The 27809-nt window shown below is 43.9% G+C and overlaps 1 protein-coding gene across 1 annotated transcript in view; it reads right to left on the reverse strand.

Moving 5' to 3' along the window:
- Window positions 1-27809, reverse strand: part of FAM135B (family with sequence similarity 135 member B) — a 352204-nt gene that overhangs the window by 136405 nt on the left and 187990 nt on the right. The window contains exon 4 of the mRNA XM_050940579.1: window positions 4956-5095. Coding sequence (XP_050796536.1) covers window positions 4956-5095 — 140 coding nt within the window. The remainder of the gene's footprint in view (window positions 1-4955; window positions 5096-27809) is intronic.

Genomic DNA, 27809 nt, shown 5'->3' on the forward strand with positions numbered 1-27809 from the left:
GAACAGGCCAGGAGTGGTTGTTCTCACAGCAAAGCAGTGTAAAAGGCAGCCCAGGTTGGAAAATTGAGGGGACACAGCAGTTCAACAGTCCAGATTGAGGAATGTCACACCCACACAGGACATTTGTAGTGATTTTATCTCTTCCAAGTTTAGATGTTCCAAGTAATGGAGAGCTCAGCTTGCTCTTTGGGAGATTATTAGTCTGAATTTTATTGTGAGTTTACTGAGAGCAGGGACTAGTTTTACTTCTACATTCATACAGAACTATGAGCCATAGTGGTTCTCAGTCAATAACTGAAGTGTCAAATTATTCATAAAACTATCATAAATTAAATAGCGAATTCTGAGGTAGTATCGTTTATTAAACCACCTTCTATTGGTGGAAGAGACAAGATTTTGAGCATACACAGAGCTCTTTAGGTCTGGGAAAGATACTCAGCGTGTATATCTAGGAGAGTTTATAACAATGTCTTGCCTTTAGTTTTAGGTAACTGAAATACAAGCAGAAATCAGTTTTTCTATTACTAAAATGCAGCTACTTCTCATGTACAACACAATAACTATTTAACAGACCATAGCAATGCAGGGTAGAAACTGAAGGTGGTGTTACTGGTGAGTGTACCCTGGCCTCTACTTGATAGAAAAGAAACTACTCCTCTGTGTATAATAGACTCTCTACAATGACATTGCTGTACACCCAGCACACTGTAGCATGTACTCAGTTCCTTGGAGCAAAAGGCCTTATATCAGTAAGCAGAGGTGAAAGTAAGCTGGTCTGGTCCAGTCCAGCATACTGGCAAGAGCTGGTGCGCCGTGCCGGACTGATCGGCTTCCGCAGGCTGGTGATTTAAAGGGCTGGGACTCCCTGCAGCAGCTGGAGCCCAGGGCCCTTTAAATCGCCTCCTGAGCTGCTGCCGCAGCCCTGGGTTAGCGCGACAGGGCTAAACCGGGGCTCTGGCGGACGGGCTCTGGATGTGATTTAAATGGCCCGGAGCTCCACCACGGTAGCAGCGGCCTGCACCCCGGGCCCTTTAAATCGCCCCAGGGCTCCCAGCCACCTCTGCAGCTGGTAGCTCCAGGGGTGATTTAAAGGCCCTGGGACTCCCAGCTGCAGCCCTAAGGCCTTTAAATCTTGATTTAAAGGTCCTGCCTCTTCTGATTGAGGCCACGCCCCTGCTCAGGTCTGTGGCATACCAGTAAGTCCTTTAACTTACTTTCACCCCTGTCAGTAACTCACTAAAGACATTTCAAAGGCACCAGACCTACACAGATATGCATGAACCATGATACCTGGTATAACATTTGCTTTAACTACATCTTGCAAAGGTGTGTGTGTGTGTGGGGAGGGGGAGATGGTAATTTAGCATTCAAGAAGGAGTTAGCTTTGTCGTAATAATCTAAGTAACCGTACTTAACCCCTCCCAAAGTAATCTGTTATTTTTCAGTGCAGGATATGATACCTCGTGGTGGGACCTGAGATGAGGAAATTCCAATCTCTACCTATTGAATATTTGTCTTGAAATACTTGCAAGCATGTTTATCAAAACAAGACTTTTTTTTTAAAAAAAGTGTATTGTTGTTGCTAAAACTCAAATTGCAGTCACTGCTGATTACAAAGGAAATTATTATTATATAGCAAAGCCTTTGGAATTGCAGTCTGCATTTAAACTAGGGATTCAATCCATGGGCTGTGCCTGAGAAAGATCAAGCCTCACCAACCAAGTGTGGATGAAATTTGGAGTCTGGTCTTAAGAGATGTTGAGCATCTGCTACTCCCATTGAAATCAGCAAGAGTTACAGAAGTATGAGAACTTACAAGATAAGACACTACGAAGTGCTCTCCAGTGAAAGGAATATTTTCATTTCAATTTTCCGAATGCAAAAAATGCAAAAAAAAAAAAAAATCAACAAATGAAAATATTCCTATGGGAAATTTCAATTCTGCAGACACTGCGTTTATTCCAATAGAAAAGTCCTGACCAGCTCTACACCAATATAACCCCACTGACTACAATGCCCTTTAGAAATCAACAGGCTTTACATCAGATTCCTTTTCCAGTGTAAATTAGGTTAGAATCAGCACAAGGAGTTCTGGTATAGCCTTTCCCTACAACAGCCCAACTGTTCCCCACAATTCCAGGCCACGATGGCCACTGGTTGGCGCTAAAGCTACAGTGGAGGGGCAAATGAGGCACATAACAGGGAACAGCAAGGATTAAATGGCTTCTCCTCACTATGTGATGTGAGGTGCACATGAGTAGGTAGCTCTGGAGTTAACAATGAGACCTGAAACAGGGAGAGCCTACTTGAAATGTCTTATCCACTCTGATGACGTTAGATACCTCCAAAACACCTAAATACCTTCAAAATTCTGGGCCTTGGGGCCTGTATCCAAAACTCACTGACATCAGTCATAGGTTTTCCTTTCACATCAATAATCTTTTGATCGTGCCCTCAAGTTTTACTGGGACACAGTTGCTTTGGAATTCTACACTTGGGTGTATAGTCTCTTCTGGATGACATCTTTAAAAGGCAGCTTAGAAATCAAAAAAAAGTAAGCCAAAGGAAATGCTATTTCCCTATGGCTGATTTGAGCAATTGGTGCTGTGTGACCCCTATCCGCAGGTTGAGAGAACAGAAAGTGCTAAAAATTGACTGTAAAGAATCCCAGATTCATGTCAGGTGGCTCAACTCTACCATCACACCCTAGAATGCATCATTCTATCCTATTACCATTTACTGAAGAGCATGGAACCAGCTTTTTATTATTGTTAATAAAATATTTATGTATGATTAATTATTATTATTATTAAAAAAGAAACAAACTCATGAGAAAATAAATTAGGCTCCTTTGCAACCCTGTGGGCTTATTGCACCTGACATCATAATCATAATTTCCAATAAAATAAAAGAATGATGCATTCTGGAATATTAGAATGAGGCAGAGCCAACTGCCACAACGTTAGAGAGTTTTAATGAGGCATATTTAGATGGTGACTGGTGCACTCATTGCCCCTCCAAGCCTGATAATTGGTGGCATCTTCCACTTATGGTTGAACTCCTGAGTTATTTCCATATTTTTAAGTGTAAAAGAACATTTAAGCTTCTCTTGGGTTATGGAAACAGAGCACAAGGAGAGAATCTAACCAAAATCCATCCAATATTACTATTAGTTTGTACTGAATACACTGTTAGAAGCCTATCCCCTAGATGGAATTACTCAAACCCCGTTTGGCAGTGCATGCAGCTTGTTTACTGGAATATTTTATAAATCAAGCTCCAACAGCCAAAATACACAGAGGATAGTAACTCAAGCACCCAAGTCACCCAGTCTGACTTTCTAACTAATTTTATTGGTCATTGATCAGCTCTGTGCCTTGGTGACTCTCCCACCCTTACTCATGCATAGTAGCACCTTCCTCCACTGCTTGCAAAGCGAGGTGCTACTTGATCTGAGGAAGGAAGTCCGGACAGGGCTCTATCATGTGATAAATAAGCTGACAAACAAAGGAATAAAAAGTACCAAATTTTCTGAGTGACAAAGTTCTTGTTACTTATTATTCATAGAGTGTCAGCAGTACATCTGGTGATGTGTAAATACGTAAGTCAACATGGGGTCTGATTCTTCTTTCATTCACTCCCAAACTGCTTTGGTCTGACTCCAGTGAAGACAACGGTGTTGGTATCTGTGTAAAGCCAGTGTGCGAGTGGCGAATCAGACCCCTGTCATTTCCCTTAAGAGCTTATTATCTAAATCAGGCCTCACACAACACATCAGGCACAGGGACCAGTTTGAGCGAGTGTGAGGAATCTGGCAGGATCATTTTCATTTTTGGCAGGAAAAACTGTCCCAAATGCTACAGCAGCAGTCAGCATGAAGCCACTTGACCTAGTGGAAATCACTGTAACTTGGGGAGAGAGACTGATTTATAACAGATTTTGCATCATGATGGTAAATTAATTTGCAGCTAAATTTGTTAGAATTGTTCTCTGTCAAATTTCACAATATGTGAAAGGAGGGTATGTTTCCCTTCCTTCACAACTTATAACTGTCCATTTCTCATATAAGCATACATAAAACTAGAAACAAATGTTTTAGAAGACAACACAGGAGATCAATCCCACGTAAGAGTAGAGGAGAGGAAACAGTTCAAACAAGCTTAAATTAGGTTTTTCTAGTACTTTTAACTAAAAGAGACCTTACACCATAACTGTTTTTAAAGCTACATGTATGTTCAGATGAGCCAATGCCAGAACACCGGACCTGCTCCTCTTTGAATTTCAGGATACGAAGAGAGGCGGGGGACGGGAAGGGGTTGAATTGCCATGCCCAAACCTAACCTGGGGCATTTATTCCAGGTTGTCTAGAGGACCAGAAGGATCTATTTTCTGAATTTCTGTGAGAGCAGCTGATCTCTTGAGATCTTCATCATTACTGAGAGCAGATATGAATGACAGAATTGAATGATAGTCCTTGTACAGAGGCAACATACCAGATCAGACAGTACGTGTAAATAACATGGGTGGAAGGCACAAAGAACATGCATCTCCACGCTGTGAAAGGATAAAGCAGAATTGCACTGTCGGTTCTCTGGGGAGTACAGGGATCGCTCCTTCCCTAGTGCCCAGAGGGGTCACAAACCATCCAAGAGTGAAAGTGGGGCCATGACCCTGCTCCCCCGTAACCTCTCAATAGCAGCCAGCTCTGGGTGCCCCAAGTGGGAAAACAGGTTGTACTAGCCAAAAGGACGCTGCAGATTGCACACTTCTCATGTGCCCCATGGAGCTCCAAGAGAGATGGAGCGGGTCCCCAGTTCTGGCTAGAGCACAGATGACATGACCAGCCATCAGTTTCAACTCTGTTCTAGAATTCAGCTGAAAGCCTGACGTCTGGATATGGCCTATGTATTGTAACAGAAAAATATCTGTTTTATTTACATCCAGTGAAGACTCACCCTCTCGCCATCTAGGAGTAAGTGGACCCTGAAGTTCATCGATTCGTTGAGAACAATCTCTTCATTCCTGTATAAGATCTGAAATATTCTACTGTACACGTTGTTCTCATGAACGCAGGCTGAAGATAGGCTAGAGTCACCTGCACAAAACACAGACAGAGCATGGCTTTGGAGTTTTGCAAAGACATCATTTTCTAGCTTACATTTCGGCTCCCAGGATTAATTAGGCCCATTGTATTTATATTTGTAATTACACATTCACATTCCTAATAATTAATGTTAATGGAGCATAATGTTGCTGCAGGATAATGGTCCCCTGCTGAGGCATTTAAAGAAAACAAGCTGCAGAAGGCAGGCTGCTTTTTCAAGGAGGACACAGACATTGTTTCTAATGATGGATAATGCCCTCTAATGTTCTCCCAAGAGGTTCAGGATACTTAAGCAGCTCATCAGAACCCTATCCCAATGACTTAGAATCTGTAAAATTTGGCCGGGTATCTTCTGAGAAAGCAGGTTCTTCCATGAAATACTATGGCTGGGGCAGAAATGCCAGGTCAGCTGTCCCCTTTCTGCTCCAGGCTAAAACATAGAAGTGCAAAGACACCACAAAATGAAAACACAATGAAAAGAAAAGACATCTAAACTTTTCTTAACCTCCAATAATTCTGTGGAATCCTTGGGACTCTGAGCATATGACATCTGCCCTCTTGAGTGATGCACCAGAAACCTCCAGAGCTAAAAGCACGAGTTGCTACGATTTGAGGTATAGATGTTCTCTAGCTAGGGCTATACCAGACTCACAACCAAGTAACAGACTGACTTAGCAGTCTACAGCACCAGCAAGCCCAGTCACTGATCCAAGGGTCTCTGGTGTTCAGAGACTTTCAAAGTTTTACTATAATTTTTAATCAGTATCCTCTAGTAATTACACTTCTATTGCCTAGGCGCAACAACATCCCTCTAAAGCTTCCTCCCATCCATCCCTATCCAGAGCCATTCTGTGACCACGTGAATTTTAAAAACATGATTCTTCAGCACAGGACTGGCCCTAAAGGTTTTGTCACCTATGGTAGAAAACATCTTCAATGCCCCATCCCCAACCCCGCATAAAATGCACAAGCAAAAGCAATAAAAACACCTGTCAAGCAAAAACAAATGGACAAAAAAAAAAACAACCCAAGGATTTGGTACTTCTGAACATTGGTGCCTAGGGTAGCAACCCTGATTACCCATCTCTAAGGTCACCCCAGCTCATATAAGCTCTGACTGATAGTTTCTGGAATATTATATTATTATTATTCATCTGTATTAGTAGTGTGTCTAGAAGGTCCAGTCACAGGCCCGGACCCCATTGTGCTAGGCACTGTACAAACCCAGAACCAAATGATCCTCATTGGTCCCAAGAGTTTACAATCTAGTTCAACAACTCTCCTGGCTTTCAAGTGAGTCTACTTAAAAGGTGCAGAAGTTTTGCTCCTGCAAGGAGGCAGAATTGAAAAAACCTAAGTCTTATATCCCTATTCTGGAAAGCACTCAAGTGTCTGTTTTTATGAACAGGAAAGAAGTTAAACAAGCATTTGAAGTGCTTTCCTGAACTGGGACCTTTGCGCAGATGTTTTGTACTCATCACAGCTGCCAAACGAACAGAGCAGGCAACACTATGTTGCTTGCAAACCCAAAGCTACAACTGCTCCCATGCAAGCCAGGAGGTCTGAGGGAGCACTGGTTTGTGAAACTCTGATCAAGAGGAGGCGGCACTGAGTGAATTCTGCTGAATGGAACACTGTTGTTTTACTTCTCTCCAGTTAGCGGAAAATATGTATACAATTTGCAGTCTGTATCTCTGACTACTACTACACGGGAGCAGCATGGAGTATTTCCTATTGTCAATGTTATTTGCAAAAATTAAAATAAAAAGGGGGGAGTTGTATGGGAACTCCCTAAAAGCCAAGCATGTTGCCTGGCAGATAGGCAAATGGTACTATAGCATAATAATCATCACTGATTATTTATTTACCACCAATCTGTTTGGCCTGTACCAGATACATAAATAAAGGCAGCCCCACTGCCAAAAAGTTTACCATCTAAAAGGGTTTATGGAGGAATATGAGTTATATACAGATCAGACTGAGTTCATTATTTACCAGGTCCATCTGGCTGAAACTCTAAACTACATTCAAGTCAGTTTTCCTAACTCTGATTTTTATCAAGCATACTTGGGAATATACAAATTATTTCCTCTACCCAATGTCTTCCCATCAGGTACCCTGGACAGCTGCTGCTCATAAGTGTGGATAATTTCCCGTCCCCTCACCAAGCATATTTACTTTGTTGCACTACAGCTGTTCCAATAGAATGTTCAAGCCAGATGAACTCTTCAAAGGCATGCAGTCATATTTATTTTAATTTAAACCTCATCATTTTAGAGACACTCGGAAAATTATATTACAGACCTAATGTATTCTTATTCCTATCTGACACACAAAAGGGCTTTGCTGTTATTTGATTTGGATATTGATATACTGGTTCTCTTTGGAGATGGAAAGTTTAATGTAATTTTCATTTCAAACACATTCCTGCCCAGACCATGGCTATTGGATAATTAGTTTGGAAGTTAGATTTGCATGGCGGCATTAGAGCCACTATTTTTATTGAGAAGGTCAAAGTCAAAGACAGCCAACAATGCCTAGAATTCTATACAACAACAAGGTGAATGGATACAATGCCTCAGGGAATGTTCCATATAGCTCATTGGTAGAGTGTTTGACTGCAGATCAAGTGGTCCTTGGTTTGTATCCAAGTGTCCCCTTATAAACCTGCTCCTTTAACAAAAATAATTGCATATCCCTTTCCATTATGTTCAGGAGTTCCACTGAATAGGGATGCCTGAAATGAGTGGAAACACTCAACATTTCAGCTTTGAAATGCAGCATGCCCTGTGTTTACAGAGATCAGCATTCCCAGAGAGCTCCAGAGAGGAGAGCTACAATGCACTGGTAGACTAATCCCACCAGACGCTGAGCACCATCCACTCCCAACCTACTTCAGTGACTGCAGCCTTCGGCTCTGCATCCAGCCTCACTCCAAAAAGTCACTATGCCTGTCATAAACAGATAGTTAAGGGTTAATGTCTTTTTTACCTGTAAAGGGTTAACAAACAGGGAACCAAACACCTGACCAAGGGACCAATCAGGAGACAAGATACTTTCAAATCTCGGTGGAGGGAAGCCTTTCTTTATGTTTTTTGGGTTTTGCTTTGTTCTCTCTGGGCTCTGAGAGTGACCACACGTACCTACAGGCTCTCTAATCTTCTATTCCAATTTTGTAAGTACAAAGTTAGAAAGGCGATATAGTCTTTTAATTTGTTTTTTTCTTTATTTGCAAATGTGTATTTGGCTGGAAGTATTTTAAATTGTATTTCTGCTGGAGGAGGTTTTTTCTCCAGTTTCTATAAGCTGATAGACCCTGTAATATTCCATCTTGAATTTACAGTGATTTTCTTTATTCTTTTTTTCTTTTATTAAAAGTTTTGCTTTTAAGACCTGTCTGATTTTTCCCCTTGTTGAGGCTCAAGGGAATTGAGTCTGTACTTAACAGGGAAGGAGAAGGGAGGGGGAGAGAAAGTGGGGGAACCCACCTGTTTTCTCTGTGTTGTGATTCAAGGTGTTTGAATCACGGTGATCTGCTAGTGTACCCAGGGCAGGAAAGATCTGAGAGGAAGAAAAGAGAAGGGGGAATCCCTTTGTTTAGATTCACGGAGCTTGAATCTGTATATCTCTCCAGGAGTCCAAGGAGGGAACACCTGGAGGGGAGGAGAAGGGGAGGGAAATGGTTTATTCCCCTGTGTTGTAAGACTCAAGGAATTTGGGTCTTGGGGTCCCCAGGGAAGGTTTTGGGGAGACCAGAGTTTATCAGGCACTCTACTCTAAGTCCTGATTGGTGGCAGCACTACAGGATCTAAGTTGGTAAGTTAAGCTTAGGGGAATTCATGCTAGTACCCATATTTTGGACGCTAAGGTTCAGAATTGGGAATTATACTATGACAATGCCAGACTGTGGTAGGAGTCCCCATGGAGCGGAAAGCTCAGCCATGCTGTATGGGATGCTGGCATCCTGTCCCACCCAGATGCAGCAGAATGGCACTATCACTGCTGTATCAAGGGCCCTCCACGTTGATGCTATGTAACTGCAAGAGTTTAGGCAGAAGACATGCATGCTGTTTTAAAGGTGAACTGAAAGCCAGTCCGTCCCCTTGGGGTCCTTTATTTCCCCTGCTAGTGAAGATGACATTGCTAACAGCTCAAGCATTATAAAGAATACACTTCTATTCTGTTGAGATGTTGGCAATCCGAATTGTTAGTGCCGAACACAGAAAATCAAGGGGCCTTAACTAGGGTTGCCAACTTTCCAATTGCACAAAACCAAACCCTGCTCTGCCTCACTCCATTTCTTAGGCCTCGCCCCCACTTACTCCACCCCCTCCCTTTGTCGCTCACTCTTCCCCACCCCTGCTCACTTTCACCGGGCTGGGACAGGGGATTGGGATGCAGGAGGGTGTGAAGGCTCCAGCTGCAGGTGTAGGCTCTGGGGTGGGGTCAGAAATGAAGGGTTCAGAGTGCGGAAGGGGGATCCAGGCTGGAGCAGGCATGCAGGGGGATGAGGATTGTGGCTGGGGCTGTGGGCTCTGGGGTGGGACTGAGTGTGAGTGTTTTGGAGTGAAGGAAGGGGCTCTGGGTTGGGGCAGGGGGTTGGGGTGTTGGAGAGTGCAGGCTCTGGGAGGGAGTTTGGGTGCAGGAGGGGAATCCAGACTGGGGCAGGTGGTTGGGGCGCAGGGGAGCCAAGGAGGTTCATCACGGTAACCGGCCAATGGGAGCTGCAGAGCCAGCACTAGGGGCGTGGACAGCGCATGGAGCCTCTCTTGCCGCCCATGTGTCTAGGGGCTATAGAGACCTGGTGGCCGCTTCCGGGAGCCACACGGAGCTAGGGTAGGTAATGAGCCTGCCTTAGCCCCAGGCCCCTGCTGCGACATTGAACAGAGCTGCTGAGGTCCCTTTTCAACCAGGCATTCCAGCTGAAAACCGGACGCCTGGCAACCACAGCCTTAACTCCCACTAGGTTTCATTTGCCAGTTTATCTGCGCAAATAGGAGGATTTTCATGAACTAATTCATTCTAGTGTCATAACTACTCCCAACTTGGGTGTGAATTTTCAGTACACTTCAGCTTGAATTTCATGCCGCTCATCTAATGCACACATACATATGTGTGAGCATAGACAGACGCACACTCCCCTCACCCTCCTCAGAGTTAATAAATAAATAAATAAAATCTGGACAAAGACCAAGAAAATTTGTGGGTTTTTTTGAAGGAGGGGTTGATTTGATGCAAATCTCCTGGTATTTAAAATAACTTCATGCAGCTTTGGGGGGGTGGCAGGGGGTTCAATTTCACACAACTTGTGCAACTGGTAACACTGTACCAAGACAATTACTAAAAATCCTGGGACTAATCAGCCTCATGTCCTTACACAAAAGAACTCTTCTATAATTTAAAATGTCCTGAACCCCCCTGCCCCAACTTTTTTTTTGTAAAGAAGGATTTGTTTTTTTAATTCCTGTGGTTTTGAATACAGTTAGCAGCCATTTAATTATTGTCTGCAAAGAAAAGCCACACATTTCCTATCATGAAATAAACTATATAAAGCTCCATCAGATGTTACTTTTCTGCCTGGCAAGCTTGGCTCTCTGTCTCTTTCCCCTGTGGGGATAGCTAGTTTGTGCCCCGATCCAGAGAATGCTTCCACACATCAAATATTAAGTACGTGAATCAAAGCCAATAGGGTTACTCACATGCTTAAAGTTGTGCATGAGTGTTCGCATGGTCAAGGCCCTGGTCTGTGCAAGTGCTTATGCAGTCTCCATTGTCACAGTGTCTCACCTCACAGGAATTAATTCTCACAGCACCTCTGCGAGGTTGGGAAGGGTTTGTAATGCCAGTCTAGGCAGCACAAGGAAACACAGAGAGATTGAATGACTTGTCTAAAATCACACAGGAAGTCTGCTGCAGAGCTTGGAAGTGATTTCTACTCTTCTCCTGTGTCCCAGGTCAGTGCTTGAATGACACACAATCTCCTTTCCCCCGTGTAGTGGGGTGATCACCCCGCTCCGGCCCTGGAAGGGTACAAGCAGCCCTGGGGAGGGCTTCAGTGGTAAAAGCAGCCCTGGAGAGGGCTGCAGCTCTGAAAGCTGGGTTGATTGGGAAAGCAGCCACAGCTGTAGCTGGCTTCATAAGGGCCCAGTTGGCCCTTATAAGAGGGCAGGGGACCAGGAGCAAGTAGTCTCCCTCTAGCTGAGGAGGGAGATGGACCTAGCTGCCTGAGTGCTAAAGGGTACTGGAGTGAAGCAGGGCTGGGGAAAGGCCAGAGGCACTGGGGAGCTCCGGGCAAGCAACTCCCCAGGCTGCATGGCCTTGGGCAAGGCCCCTGGAGGTACTGTGTTGCAGGGAAAGGCAGCAGGTCAAAACCTCCCTTGCCTTTGATGACTGGGTTATACAGACTGCAGTCGGCCCCAGTGAGCGGGGGCTATATGGCAACTGGCAGTGCGGGTTCCCCGGGGGGACCTAGATCTGTGTGCTATTGCCTGGAGCACCCCAGGTAAAAGGGCACCGGGGTCGTGGGAGGGACATGGGGGCCAGTGGCAGCAGGACACTGGCCTGCAGAGGACACTTTGTGTTGGAAAAAGCTAATTCCTTGAGATGTCCTGCAGTCACACCCCTGTATAATATAACCAACACCACCACATCACATATCCCACTGCTCTGTAACTCTAGATGTTTCTAATAGGCAATAACGAGGGCTTGTGTTTTTCAGGGTATATTCATTTCACTTTTCAGGGTTCATTTTTAACAATTTTGGAGTTCTATGTAGATATCCATAAATTGTTTTTTTCAGGGCTGTCTCTTAGTACATATGTGATGTACTGCTCCAGACAGCACTATGTTAAAACACACTAGGGAACCTTTATGGCACATGAGCAAGGCCTACACGGTCCAATTAATGTGCAATGTTATTTAGAAATTAACCACCCTGCCACAGTCTGCATTACTGCTCCATGTAGACAGCCCTTAGATACATGCTAGTGAGCAGTGCCGTCCCCTACATAAACAAACAGCTGTGGGAAAGGGGCGAAGTCAACACAAACTGAACAACCAATTCTGGAGTTTATTGGATAAACACCAATTTCTTTGTGTGTGTACCAAGGGCGTTTTATTGGTGTTTATCAGTTCAAACCTAAAATCAGAAAACCTAGATATACGACATCATCAGAAAAGCCTATGATTACTTGTCTTAACAATGACTAGTTTGCCTAAGCCAATCATTTCCAATGGGTGGGGGGAAGGGAACCCTTAAATAACAAAAAACATCTTTCCTATAGATCGGACGCAGCAGCAAAGCCCAGCAGTGAAAATGCTGAAATGTGTGAAAAATATGGTCTCCTCCGAGAAAGCTAATTATGATCCCCAACCTGAAGCAAATTATGTTCCACACAACATGCCTATTAGTCTCTCTGCACTAGATTGACCCAGCCCTTTTTAAACTGCGCAGAGAAGGAGACATCCCTTACTCCTCCCCACTCACATTTAGTCCTGCTCAGATTGTGACTTCATGTGAGGATTGACAGGATTTGAACCTGGGCTTTCAGGGCTACTGGGTAAACAGCATCCTCATGCTGTAATTTAGCCCCTTCCTGCAACACACAATCTACAGAGGTTACAGGCCATGGGAAGTTCCGACTCGACTGATCCGACTAACAGTTGTCTTAATGACCTCTTAGTGGCTCCTTGATTCTATAGAAGTGTCCAGGCAACAATGTGAATCCCTAGCTAGCTGCCATGATTACCATGCTTTTCTGCCTTTGAACTCCTGGGGTTGACCTCAGCTCTGACTTGGATCTTGACAGCTGATTGACTCCCAAAACTCAAACACTGACCCTGATATCTGGTACTGACCTTGAGCTCCATTCCTGACTCCATCTCTGGCTCTAGCCCTCAGCTTTCCTCCTGACTTGGACTCTGCACTTGACTCTTGACTCCACGAGCTCTGACCTTTGGCTTTGGTTCCTGGCTCCCAAGCTCCTGCCACTAGTCCTGCCTACCTTTTCCCAGGATCCTGACAGTTTGCCTGGACTCCTCATAACCCATGAAGAAGGTTGGCCCTGTGGGGATATGGCATCAGGAAGCCACTCCCTAGCCAGCATGACCCTGTCAGGGTTCCTTCCCCACTCTGAACTCTAGGGTACAGATGTGGGGACCCGCATGAAAGCCCCCTAAGCTTATTTCTACCACCTTAGGTTAAAACCTGGTACTCTGCCACCACCAAGTGATTTAACAAAAAACAGGGAAAGGACCACTTGGAGTTCCTCTTCCCCCAAAATATCCCCCCAAGCCCTTACATCCCCTTTCCTGGGGAGGCTGGAGAATAATACCTAACCAATTGGTTACAAAGTGATCAAAGACCCAAACCAAATATGAGAGACTTGTTCAGAAAGATTTGGAGAACATGGATTGATGTCCGGTCCCTCTCAGTCCCAAGAGCAAACACCACCAAAACATAGATCACAGACAAAAGCCTCTCCCCCCCATATTTGAAAGAATCTTGTCCCCTTATTGATCCTTTGGGTCAGGTGTCTGCCCTGAGCTTCTTAACCCTTTACAGGTAAAAGGATTTTGGTGCCTCTGGCCAGGAGGGATTTTATAGTACTGTATACAGGAGGGTTGTTAACCTTCCCTTTATAGTTATGACAGACCCAAAGGGCACTAGATACAACTGAATGGGTTGACAGCCCCCAAAGAGGAACATCTCATGTTCTGAACAAAAATGGTGCAGCCTACCTGGCTACATGATGAATACTCCTTGTTGCAATGGAGACTGCCAAACATTTAGGGGTTTCCTCCACCAATGTCATCTGTTGTTCCTGTTCTGACCCTGGTTCTACCCCACAGACCAGGCAAAACTAGGATTTGTAATTAGTCTCCTGATGCCCCCTGCTTCTCATGGAGCACATCGAAGGCACAGCAAGCCCCCACCTCACCTGCAAGTCAAAGTTTGCCTGCACATCCTAGGGAAGCCCCAGTGAATTCTCCATCAGTGAGTGCTCATGTACTCCAGAGCTGTGGACAATTTTATAGATGCTTATACAGCATAAGCCTTGACCATCCTAGTTCAGCAAAAAACAAGAGACTATAGATGGCTCACTCCTGTCCTCAGGCCTGTTAACAATCGAAACAGTGCCTCTGGAAGTTATTATCGAGGACTATTGAGAAACCATATGATCCGCTCATCCCACTTCCCCATAATTCTCGGAGTTTCATGGCTGGTCGCTCATGACCCACACGTCCTCTGGTGGGAGCAGAATGTCAGTTTCCTCTCTAAATTCTATCAGCAAGTTTGTTTGCACGCACCACTGGACAAATCCTGGTTTCAAGACACAAGTCCAAGTTGCTGCCGAGGGGCCCTCCGGTCCAGGGTGTGGTCAAGCTGGGACCACTGTCAGAGCTGGCTCTTGCTTTTCCCACCAAGTACCATGACTACGCAGATATTTTTGAGGAAAAAATAAAAAGAAGTGGACATCCTACCACTACACCATGACTATGATTATCCGACTGAGCTGCAACCTGGGGCCAAGATAACTTTTGGCTGCATCTCTGCTACATCAAAGCTGGAACTGGACACCTTGTGATCCTATCTCCAGGTTAACATGGCCAAGGGATTTTATCCATCCTTCCACTTCCCCTGCCGTGGCTCTGGTTCTTTTAGTTAAAAGAATGATTGGACCTGCACTTACATGTGTATTACTAGGCCCTCAGCCAGGTAACCATCAGAAATTGTTACCCGCTCCCACTCATGACAGAATTGTTAGACCACATACAATCAGCCCAGGTATTTACCAAGTTTGACCTAAGAGGAGACTACAACCTGGTACAGATTCATGCAGAGAATGAGTGGGAAATGGCCTTTGGAACTGATATAGTCACTATGAATATTTCGTAATGCTATTTGGTCTTACGAATGCCCCAGCAATATTCCAGAACTTTGTGGACAAGATATTTCATGACATCCTGGACCAATATATCACAGTCAATCTCAAAGATAGACTCATCTTCTCAGAAAGCTTTGAGTAGCACATTCAACATGTCTGGTCAGTCCTGGATCAGCTCCAACAACATGGCCTATTTGTAAAACTCAATAAATGCAGTTTCAATCAGCACTCTGTGCAGTATTTGCATGACATCTTGTCCCTGGAGGGCCTCAGGATGGATCCTGGGAAGGTCGATGCTGTTCCGAGCTGGGCAGGCCCAGGGCTGGCTCTCGGTTTTCTGCCTCCCCAAGCAAATAAATAAATAAATAAATAAAAAGCGGGGCAACTGGAGTGGCAAAGCAGGAGAAAAGAAGAAGAAAAAATAAACCCCGTGAGGCGGCCAGAGCAGCAAAGAACAAAAAAAAAAAAAAACCTGCCGGGCAGCCAGAGCCAGGGTGCATGGGGACTCCCTGTGCTGCAGATGTGCAGCGGAGCGTGCGCCCGGTCTAGTGGGGGGAAGGGAGAGGAGATGGGGGAAGGAGTGGGGAGAGAGGGAGAAGGGGGGGCTGCCAGGGCTTCAGCGGGGCGCTCGCCAGGATGCCCCTCCTGCCACGCCGCCTGCCAGGAGGGCTCTGTCGGTTGGCGGGGAGGGAAGGACGCGGGCTGCCCTGCCAAGTTTGCTGTAGGGCTCTCCCCTTCTCCGCCCCCTACAGGGCGGCCAGGGAACCAAAAAGAAAAAGGAAAATAAAAGTGCGGCCGGAATGCCGCCCCTTGGAATCTGCCACCCCAAGCATGAGCTTGCTCAGCTGGTGCCTGGAGCTGGCCCTGGGCAGGCCACTGGAACATTAAGGAGCTGCAACACTTCCTGGGGTTCACTTATTTTTATAGGCGCTTCATTCCTGGGTTCTCGGAATGAACAGCCCAACTGACAGAACTCCTCCCCAAACATACCTCCTTCACCTGGTCTCGAGAGGTTCAAAGAGCGTTCAGTCAGTTCAATGGGGCCTTCACTTGTGCTCCAGTCCTGATCCATCCTGACCTCATGTGGGCCTTTGTCATCAAGACTGATGAATCTAATGGAGCAATTGGGGCAATACTTTCCCAAAGATGTGACCCCCAATAGCACCTGCTCCCCTGTGCCTATTAATCCTTGAAAATCACTCTGGGAGAACAAAATTATGAGTTTTTATATAAGGAGCGCCTAGCAATCACAGCTGCCTTTGAGAAAAGATGATACCACCTTGAAGGTGCCCACGTAACTTTTGATTTATGCATTCCCAATTAGTAATTTAAAAATAAAGAATAAAACCAAACTGAACTTTTTAAGATGTCAATCTCCAGGGCGGTTACAGATCATTTAATTTAGTGGAGAACTGTGAATGACACAATAAGTGATAAAATTAATGATTTTATTTAATATACCGAAGTTAGTTAAGCAAATAGGCATCACAACATAACCATACACTGCATTTATACTCACATTCTAAAATGAACTATGATCAGCCCCTGACTGAGAAAAATGGTATAATCCTTTCTCCAATGGTGTCTTAATGTTGGATGGGTGCACCTATCTAAAATAAGCATACTACCCTTTTTATAATTATGATAATGCCCTTTAGTTAATTAATATAAAATCCAATTTTTACCATGTGTGGATTTCTGCTACTGTAATTAAATATTTTCTACTTTCTCATTGCCTATTTAACATTAAGTATCGTGTGCATTACCACCTGCATAAATGCCACCTCAATAACTATGAATACAGATAGCATTTTCCAAAACATTAACATTTTATCTGAAACACTTGTAAAAACCAGTTAGAACCAAAATATGTTTACAACATATTTGTATATTTGAGCTGAGGTGATGCCCTAACTTATCTAAAGCTTGCTTCTGAATTGTCTCACTTCATTCATATTTTATTAGGCCTCGCTTGACTATCGTTAAACCTACTTTTAGGAAATAGATTTTTGGGCCTACTTACATTTCTATATAACATAAGCAAGCATCCTCTTTATAGGCTACACATCCATAGACTTTAAAGTCAAAAGGGACCATTATGATCATCTAGTTTGACCTCTGACACATTGTAGGCCACAGAACCTCACTCACCCCTCCTTTAATAGACTCCGACCTCTGGCTGAGTTACTGAAGTCTTGAAATCATGATTTAAAGACTTCAAGTTACAGAGAATCCACCATTTACAATAATTTAAACCTGTAAGAGACCTGTGCCCCATGATACAGAGGAAGCAGAAAAAAGCAGGTATACAAAGATCATGTAGCGTATCTCCACAGGGCAAAGGCGCTGAACCAAAGACCCCTTTGATGTACCCTGTTCCTCATACATTTTTTATCATCACCAAGGCCATGCTGCAGAAAGGCGAATGCCTTGCCAGACACACCCATGCCCGCATGGAGCCATTCATCCTCAAGCCCCATAATTTCCTGGATGCCACCATTCCCCAAGACCTCCTGTCCATAATTGGTTCAGCTAAAAGAAGGAGAAGGCCCTTTCCAGAAGCCTTGAGGCAGTAAATAAGAGACAACAGCAGGTTTGGGATGGCTTCCTCTACAACAAGAGCTTTTTACAGATTCCACAGGACATCCTCAATGGGAGGTGCTGTGGCTCTGCCATGACGCACCACTACCTGGCCACTTCAGCCACCTCAAGACTCATCGCTTTGTTGCCTGCTCCTTCTGGTGGCCCCAGGTGCATGCAGTGGTCCACTCCTACCTCGGCTCCTCTGAGCTACGCACTTGCAACAAGAAACTGCCCACTGAGGCCCACAGCACTCTAATGCCTTCAGAAACCTCAGCTGAACTCTGGGTGGCCATTACCTTGGATTTTATGGACAAGTTTCCCATGCCTGACAGGCACACAGTCATCCTCACTGCAGTAAATCAACTAAGTAAAATGGCCCAGTTCACCCCTGTTGTACATCTGCTTCCATAGACAAAATGGCCCAGCTCCTGATGACACACATCATCCGGCTTTATGGACTCCCCGAACTGATCACATCCAACCAACGAGCAAAACTGATATCACAGTTTTGTCGTAATTCTACGTTTGTGGGAGGTCCATGCCTATACGTCCTCTGCTTATCATTCAAAAACTGATGGCCTATGTGAGAGTAAATCAGGTTTTGGAGCAATACCTGAGATACTTTATGAATTACTGGGCAGAGTTCTACAACAAAACTGACCATGTGTCCACCAGGCAAAGTTCTTTTTATGAGAACTTTCTGTTCCATCCCTGTCTCCACCCAGATGTGCCCATCACATCTACAAACCCCACAGCTGCCGACTGGGTCCAGCAGATCCACAAGATGCAGAAGGAGCTTTAAATACATCTTGAAAACTCAAAAGGACTATGAACGACACATTGACCATCAGCATCAGGAAGGCCCAGTGTTTGCTGAGGAGCAGAAAGTGTGGGTGCCAGCACAACACCTCTGCATGGACCAGCCCTGTTGCAAACTGGAACTCCAGTACCATGGCCCATAACCAATCAACCCTGTGATCATTTGGCTCTGAGTACCCAGATCCTTCAGAGTACACTGAGTGTTTCACGTGTCTCTATTGAAGCCAGATGTCAACAGTCCTTTTGCATGCTGAGCACAGCCACCTCTCCTTTTAGTGTAGTGCAGGGTCATGACGAATACAATACTGGACTCTGAAATGAAACACAGGTTGCTCTGGTGTTTTGCTAATTGGGAAGTCTATGGCCCCAAAGAGTGATTGTGGGAGCTGGTGTCCCAGGTACACGCACCCGACCTCATGGAGGCCTTCCATGCAGTTCACTCGGAGAACCCAGCCTGGCAGGGCATTGTCCCTATGGGGTGTGGATATGTGTGTGAAAAGGATCTGCATGACTTAAACCTGCGCCTTCAGGGTTACCAGGCAACTGACATCCTCACATTGCCACTCAATGGAAGCTGTAATCTGATCGCTCCCTGTGATGTATGATTTGCAATGGTTGGAAGTTCTACCTCCAGTGATCCAACTGACAGCTGTTTTAGCAATCCCTGATTGGCTCCTTGATCCTATAAGCCCATGGAGCATACCAGGAAGTGTCCAGGCAACAGTGTGAATCCCTGGCTAGCTGTCATAACTGCCCTGCTTCTCTGCCTTTGAATTCCTGGTATTGATCTTGATTCAGACTTGGATGCTGACTCCCGGTCAACCCCTGGATTCCCAACACTGACCCTGATATTGACTCTCAGCCTAATTCCTGACTCTGGCTCTCACCCTTGGCTTTACTCCAGATTCAGACTCCAGCTTTGACTCCCCAGCCTGACTCTTGCTTCTGACACTGGTTCTGAGCCCTGGCTTCAGTTCCTGACTCCCGAGCTCCTGACACTAGTCCTGCCTATTTTCACCTAGGATCCTGATATTTCATCGAAAGGGGGTGAAGGCGAGCAGGACTTGATGGAGAAAAGGTGGGGCATGGAAGGAATTTTGGCTCTGCCCTTGCTCCCTCCCCAGGCCAGCTGGCTAGGAACACAATGAGGGAATAAGCTGCTCCACGAAGAGGGGTAAAGTAACTTTTTCTTCCCTCAAGGAAAAGGAGGAGGAATTCGATCTCTGCTCCTGTGCTGGTGTGTCTATGCCTCACCCCTGGGGCAAAGTTACAATCAAGCCTATTTCAGAGTAGCAGTCGTGTTAGTCTGCATCCGTAAAAAGAACAGGAGTACTACTGGCACCTTAGAGACTAACAAGTTTATTTGAGCATAAGCTTTCGTGGGCTACAGCCCATTTCATCGGATGCATAGAATGGAACATATAAGAAGAGTATATGTATACATACAGAGAAGATGCCATACCAGCTCTAAGAGGCTAATTAATTAAGATGACCTGTTATCAGCAGGAAAAAAACTTTTGTAGTGATAATCAAGATGGTCAATTACAGACAGTTGACCGGAGGTGTAAGGATATTTATCATAAGGAAATAGATTCAAGCAGTGTAATGACTCAGCCATTCCCAGTCCCTATTCAAGCCAGAGTTAATAGTATCTAATTTGCAAACAAGCCTATTGTTATGGTTCCACTCCACATATTTTACCATGTAGTTGCCCCAAGTTGTTATTTTTGTTCTAAATATTACCCTATACATAGGGTTAGAATCCCATCCAATGTCAGAATAATGAGGGCACTCTAGTATCCCTGCCTCTGCAAAGCACATCTTGGCAGGATACTTGGGATTTTGTGACATGGGTAAAATATGTGTGGGTGGGATATTAAACAAGCATGGAAAATCAGTACAGAGAACAGGCCTAACTCATTTATAAACTTATTAATATTCTTCACTTTATGTTGTTGTTTTTTTTCTTCGGATTCCTTTAATAAACCAGGCCCATGAAAGCTCATGCTCAAATAAATTTGTTAGTCTCTAAGGCGCCACAAGTACTCTTGTTCTTTTTAATAATCCAGTACACCAAATAAGATGATTATTCAAACACTGTGGTCTTCTTCAATCTCTCTTAATGACTACGGAAAACAATAAAATTACCCCAGCGTGCAAATAAACAAAGACACTTGTGATGCTTTGGGATTCACCCAGACAAGTAAGGACTTGTGTCATTACCTACCCTGTAACTCTAGATGCTTCTGTGCAGCTTTAGCTCAGGGCCCTGACACCAGAAGCCAAAAAGGTCTTGGTCATTCTCCTTTGTCCGGAAAAACCCGGTTTTGCCTCCTTGGTCCGTTTACAGACTCCAAACCCTAATATCAGAAAGCCTCCATAATGTCAAATGCAGAGTCATTACATACATTTTACAGTGATATTAATGAGCAGTGTGTTATTCATCTTCAAAGACTATTTTACAAGACACCTTTCAACAGATGTTAGGACAACAGTGTGTGAGGTGTATTGAGCTGTCCAGGCCACCTGAGTTTTACTGTTCTGTACCAGGAGGACCCTTTCCATCTGGCACCAGGGTGCTCTTAGAGTAGGAATACTAGACACGACTAAGTCTTACTTTAAAGAAAGAGCTACTATGAAACAGCATATCTGAACCGAGCTGCTGTATTAATAAGGCATGGTACACACTGTAAAGATGCTTTCATGTGAAGAGCAATGTACCTTTCAATGCTTGTATTTCCAGTTAATGATACACAGTTGCAAGAAATAAATCCTGATTTGAGTACTTATATGTCCCCTATTACTATAGCATCCAAAGTACCTCACTACCCATTAAAGGTAGGCTAGAACTATTACCTCCATGTTACAGACTTGGAACTAAGGGACCAATAGTGGTTAGATGTATAAATACCTTTAAAAATCTGGCCTTAAGTGACTTGCCTAAGATTACACAGGAAGTTTGTGGCGGAGCCAATAACTGAACCCAGATTTCCTGAGTGCCTGATCAGGACCTTAACCACTGGGCCATCTTTCCTCCTTAAAACCAGTGTCTGAAGCTCCCTCTGACTTCAGTGAGCTGATACCTTGAAAAGTCAGGCCTAGTATATTTAATTGCTAAGGATCTGTGTGTCCTCTATTTACTTTTAGTTTCCCTTGCTGTTGCCACAGTTTATAGGCACCTGTAGTCCTGCTAATTTTGCTATGGGAAAGTAGAACCTGTAGACATTCCTTGAATGAACATTAAAAACCAAGCACTATGGTGCAAATAAACCACAACAAAAGTCCAGAAAGTCTCATGCAAATAGAACTGTTTATTTGACTTGCTTCTTCCTTTCCCATCTGTTGGAGCTATATGCCTTCTTAAATAAGAGCTAATTATAGCCCTATTGCAACTAATCAAATAGTTGTAATTGTTGCAACCCTCTACTGGAACTTTCATTTCCCTTTTATAAATGAAGCACTTTCTATACTCTGGTGGCTCTGGAGTACAGAGTAGTTGTAGACAATGCGTGTCTGTATTAACACGGGTGGGATGGAGATTTATGGATTGCTGCAACAGAGATGAAAGCCAAAGTACAGATGCCAAGTACAGTAAAAGAGTTGACTTTGGGACAGAAAGCTACAGTGTACAATCAGCAAAGAGTCCTGTGGCACCTTATAGACTAACAGATGTTTCAGAGCATGAGCTTTCATGGGTGAATACCCACTTTGTCAGATGCAAGTGTACAATAATGATCCGTGGCTCTGTATGTTAACAGACTGCTTGGTTAATTATGCTTTTGTGACACTACCGTGGTCATTCCAAATGGGCTACCAACTTCAATGACTGACTTATTAAAAATCAGGGAATTGCAAATAAAAAGTAAGCTGATTTTTTTTTTCCCTCCTCAAACCGAACAGAAACATATTCTGGCCTAGATCACCTCTTTCTATGAAACAAACAACCAAACAGCCAAGCACAGAAGAAAAGTGACTTGGTAAATGCCAAGGCATTATGCATGGCATTCCACATCCCTACTCCCGCAGAAGTAGGGCCCTTTCACTGCTTCAGTGTTCCATAGTCTGAGTGGAAATTGTGACAATTTCAAGGATTCCCAGCTACTTCCTGGGGCCCCACTCAACAGATGCTCCCTGTCCACATCGTCCCCTCTCCTACCTTCTATACACCATGCAGAACAGGACGGCCCAGGAGTTAATGCTGGCAGCAAGACGATGAGGATGAATGCATCAGCTGGGCCATGGGATGGAAGGCTTTCATGGCAGTAGGCCCAAAATGATGAAATTCACTCCCGCAGGAAATAAGGATAGAATCATAGAATCATAGACTATTAGGGTTGGAAGGGACCTCAGGAGGTCATCTAGTCCAACCCCCTGCTCCAAGCAGGACCAATCCCCAGATTTTTAACCCAGTTCCCTTAATGGCCCCCTCAGGGATTGAACTCACAACCCTGGGTTTAGTAGGCCAATGCTCAAACCCCTGAGCTATCCCTCCCCCTATGACGAGAACATCTGCACACACGGAGCGAAACACACACCTCACCTCTGCAGCTTTGCTCTTCCGCGCAGAAACTCCTAACCTGTCATTTCTGGGAACAAAAAATCCCCCTCACTTACCCTGGGCTCCCCACTGGAGTGGGATTGAGAAGAAATTTTCCTGACACAAAGCGCACTCTATGGATTTTAACTCTGGAAAGTGCACAGATATGATGGTGATGGGAGTGGTATAAGAACCTAAACAGAATACTGTACTTAACACGAAGGGTGACATTTTGGCTCTGTGAACATCAGTAGCGAAACTGCCATTGACTTCAACGGGGTCAATATTTCACCCCAGGAGTCTCATTCAGATTTACATTAAGGCTCCTTTACACCAGTCAGCCAGTTTTACACCAGTTTAATTCACAGTCACTATAAAGCCACTGTACGTCGCCTGCGGGGTGTACAAGGGCCTTAGTGTAAATGAAAATCCAGTCCTAAAAATGTTATTAAATGAATACTTGAAGCCCCCACAAAAAGCCTAAACCAGTCACAACACATGTCACCCAGCCCCAGTGCAGTTGTGAAGCTGGGAACACAAGATCTCATTTTCAGTCTTCCACGCTGTCCACTCAGTCAGCTAAGTAGTGATCAGTCTAGACTACTGTCTTCTCCTCAGTTAGAGGTAAACAGAAATAGATTGTTTCTATCCAATCCCTTCTAGCCATCAACCTGCCAGCTGTTTCCCATTGTTACTGCCACAAAACGTTTGTGCACAAGTATATGGGTGACAGTGAATGAGGGCCACACTGAAAGCAAAGTCACAGCAGACATCTCATCTTGCTGGAATGGGGAGGCCATGCCTGCGTTACAGGGAAATGTGCAGAAGGTAGTCAGGTACAAGTAATTGATTCTGTCACGGCCTGTCAGAACAGAAAGCTAGCCATGATCAGCGTGGGTGACTAGCAGCTTCTGTCTTGGCTTTCCCATCACTGCTAATAAACCATTTCATGGGAGGAACTCTATGAATACATAACCATACAAAGATAAATCAGTGATGAAATACATGATAAACACATATGCCTGTATATATTTTACACACACAGAATTACATAATTAATTACATAATAGGGTTATAAGGAATAGCCAGCATGGATTTGTCAAGAACAAATCATACCAAACTATCCTAAATTCTTCTTTGACAGGGTTACTGACTTAGGGTACGTCTACACTACAGGATAAATTCAAATTAGTTAAAACCGATTTTATAAAACAGATATTTATAAAGTCGATTGTGCGCGTCCACACTAGGCACATTAATTCGGTGGTGTGCGTCCGTGGTCCGAGGCTAGCGTCGATTTTTGGAGCGGTGCATTGTGGGTAGCTACTGTAAAAGAATGAGGCCAATAACGTCGATTTGCGTCCACACTAACCCTAAATCGATATAGTAATATCGATTTTAGCATTACTCCTCTAGTTTTGTAAGAGTACAAAAATCGATTTAAAGAGCCCTTTAAATCGCTATAAAGAGCAGTGTAGTGTGGACGGGTGCAGCGTTAAATCGATTTAACGCTGTTAAAATCGGTTTAACAGCGCAGTGTGGACCAGGCCTTAGTGGAGGGAAGCAACAGATGTGACTGCTTCTCTGAGTAGCTAGTCCTACAAGGGTAGAAGCAAGTGGAGCACAGAATCTGGTCCAAGAGGTGAATATAGGTGACCTGCCTGATAATAGCAACCGTAATTCAATTAAAGTTAACATCCCTGTAGTGGGGGAAATACCAAAGAAACCCACCACAGTAGCATTTCACTTGAAAAAATGGGAACTACACAAAAATGCTAGTCAAAGCTAGTTAAAAGGAAATAAAAAGGAATAGTCAAAACAGTGAAATGCCTGCAAACTGCATGGAAACCATTTAAAACACTATAATAGAGACTCAAACTAAATGTATGCCCAGAAAAAAATAATAAGTAATAAGAATAACAACAACAACAAACAACAACAGTAGGAGGACCAAAAAATGCCATCAAACAGCAGAGTAAAAGTCAGAGATAAAAAAGACATCTCTCAAAAACTGGAAGCCAAAAACTACTGAGGAAATTAGAAAGCATAAACTCTGTCAAGTCAATCACAAAAGTATAATTAGGCAGGCTAAAAAAGAATTTTAAGAAAAACTAGCAAAAGACAAAAACTGATAGCAATCTTTGTACATCAGAAGCAGGAAGCCAAAGAATCAGTGGGGCCACTGGGATGATTGAGGTGCTAATGGAGCACTCAGGGAAGACAAATTCCTTACAGAAAGGCTAAATACATTCTTTGCATTGTTCTTCACTACAGAGGATGTGATGTAGATTCCCACACCTGAACCATTCTTTTTAGGTGACAAATCTGAGGAATTGTCTCAGATTCAGGTTGTCACTTAGGGTGACCAGACAGCAAATGTGAAAAATCAGGGCAGGGGTGGGGGTAATAGGAGCCTATATAAGAAAAAGACCCAAAAATCAGGACTGTCCCTATAAAATCGGGACCTTTGGTCACCCCAATGTCAGTAGAGGCAGTTTTGGAACAAACTGATAAATTAAACAGTAATAAGTCACCAGGACCAAATGGGATTTGCCCAAGAATTTGGAAGTAACTCAGATATGGAACTGCACAGCTACTAACTGTGGTACGTAACCTATTACTTAAATCAGCCTCTCTACCAGATGACTGAGGGCAGCTAATGTAACGCCTATTTTTTTTAAAGGCTCCAGAGAAAATTCTGGCACGTACAGGCCAGTTAAGACTAACTTCAGTACCAGGCAAAATGGATGACATTACAGTAAAGACAAGAATTATCAGATACACAGATGAACATTTTTATATTGGGGAAGAGTTGTATTGGCTTTGGCAAAGGGGAACCATGTCTCACCAAACTACTAGAATTATTTGAGGATGACAACACACAGGTGGACAAGGGTGATCCAGTTGATTTAACATACTTGGACTTTCAGAAAGCCTTCGGCAAGGACCTACACCCAAGGCTCTTAAGCAAAGTAAGCAGTCCTAGGATAAGAGAGACAGTCCTCTCAGAGCTCAGTAATTGGTGAAATGATAGGAAACAAACGGTAGGAATCAACAGTCAGTTTTCACAGTGGAGAGTGATATATAGTGGGGGTCCCACAAGAATCTGAACTGGGACCAGCGCTATGCAACATATTAATAAATTATCTGGAAAAGGGGGTAAACAGTGAGGTAGCAAAGTTTGCAGATGATACTAAATTACTCAATGTAATTAAGTCCAAAGCTGACTGCAACGAGTTACAAAGGGATCTCGCAAAATTGGTGAGCTGGGCAACAAAATGGCAGATTAAATTCAATGTTGATAAGTGCAAAGTAATGTACATTGGAAAAATAATCCCATGTATACATACAAAATGATGGGGTCTAAACTAGCTGTTCCCATTCAGAAAAGAGATCTTGGAGTCACTGGGGATAATTCTCTGAAAACATCTGATCCACACGCACTGACAGTTAGGAAACATTAGGAACCATTATAAAAGGGATAGATAATAAGACAGAAAATATTATATTGCCACTATACAAATCCGTCGTACGCCCAAATTTGTGCAGTTCCAGTCAAGCCATCTGAAAAGAGATACATTAGTATTGGAAAAGGTACAGAGAAGGGCAACAAAAATGATTTGGGTCATGGAACAGCTTCCATACGAGTGATTAAAAAAGACTGGTATTTGTTCAGCTTTGAAAAGAGATGACTAAGGGGGAATACGACAGAGGTCTACAAAATTTTGAGTGGTGTGGAGAAAGTGAATAGGGAAGAGTTATTTACCCCTTCGTACAGCACAAGAACGAGGGGTCACCCAATAAAATTAATAGGCAGCAGATTCAAAACTAACACAAGAAAGTACTTCTTCATGTAATGCATAGTCAATTTGTAAAACCTGTTGACATGGGATGTTGTGAAGGCCAAGGTATAGCTGGATTCAAAAAAGAATTAAATAAGTTCATGGAGGATAGGTCTGTTAATTGCTTTTAGCCAAGATGGTCAGGGACACAACCCCATGCTCTGGCCTCTGACTGTTAGAGGCTCGGATTGGATGACAGGGAATAATTGTTCTGTTCTGTTCATTCCCTCTGTAGGATCCGATGCTGGCCACTATCAGAAGACAGAATACTGGGATAGATGGACCATTGGTCTGACCCAGTATGGCCATTCTTATGTTCTTATGCCTCCATTTTAGGAAGGCTTTTGTCACCGTTGCCGGGGGCAAACTAGGGAAATGTGGTCTTAATGGAATTCCTATAAGGTGGGTGCAACACTAGTTTAAAGTCTGTACTCAAAGAGTGGTTATGAATGGTGTGCTGTCAAATTGAGGGAGCATAGCTAGTGGGGTCCCACAGAGCTCAGTCCTGGGTCCAGTAATATTAGATATTTTGATTAACAATGTGGCTAATGCAGTGCTTATGAAATTTCAGATGACATCAAGCTGATAAGGCTTGCCAGCATTTTGGAGGACAAGATTATAGTTCAGAAAGACCTTGACAAATTGAGGATCAACAAGATGAAATTCCATAAAGATAACTGCAAAGTATATCACTTAGGAAGGAAAAATCAATTGCAGGACTACAAAATGGAGAATAATTGGCGGACAGTAGCGCTGCTGAAAAGAATCCAGGAGTTATAGCGGGTCACAAAGTGAATATGGGTCAACAATGTGATGCAGATGTGAAAAACGATAATATTCTGGGATGCACTAACAGGAGTATTATTGTATGTATGACATGGGAGGTAACTGTCTCACTCTACAGGGCACTGATGAGGCCTTAGCTAGAGTATTGTGTCCAATCCTGGGCACCGCCATTTAGGAAAGATGAGGACAAACAGGAAAGAGTTCACAGGAGTGCAACAGAAATGATAAAAGATTTAGAAAACCTGACCTAT

This window comes from Gopherus flavomarginatus, chromosome 2 (assembly GCF_025201925.1).
Source record: "Gopherus flavomarginatus isolate rGopFla2 chromosome 2, rGopFla2.mat.asm, whole genome shotgun sequence".
NCBI lineage: Eukaryota > Metazoa > Chordata > Testudines > Testudinidae > Gopherus > Gopherus flavomarginatus.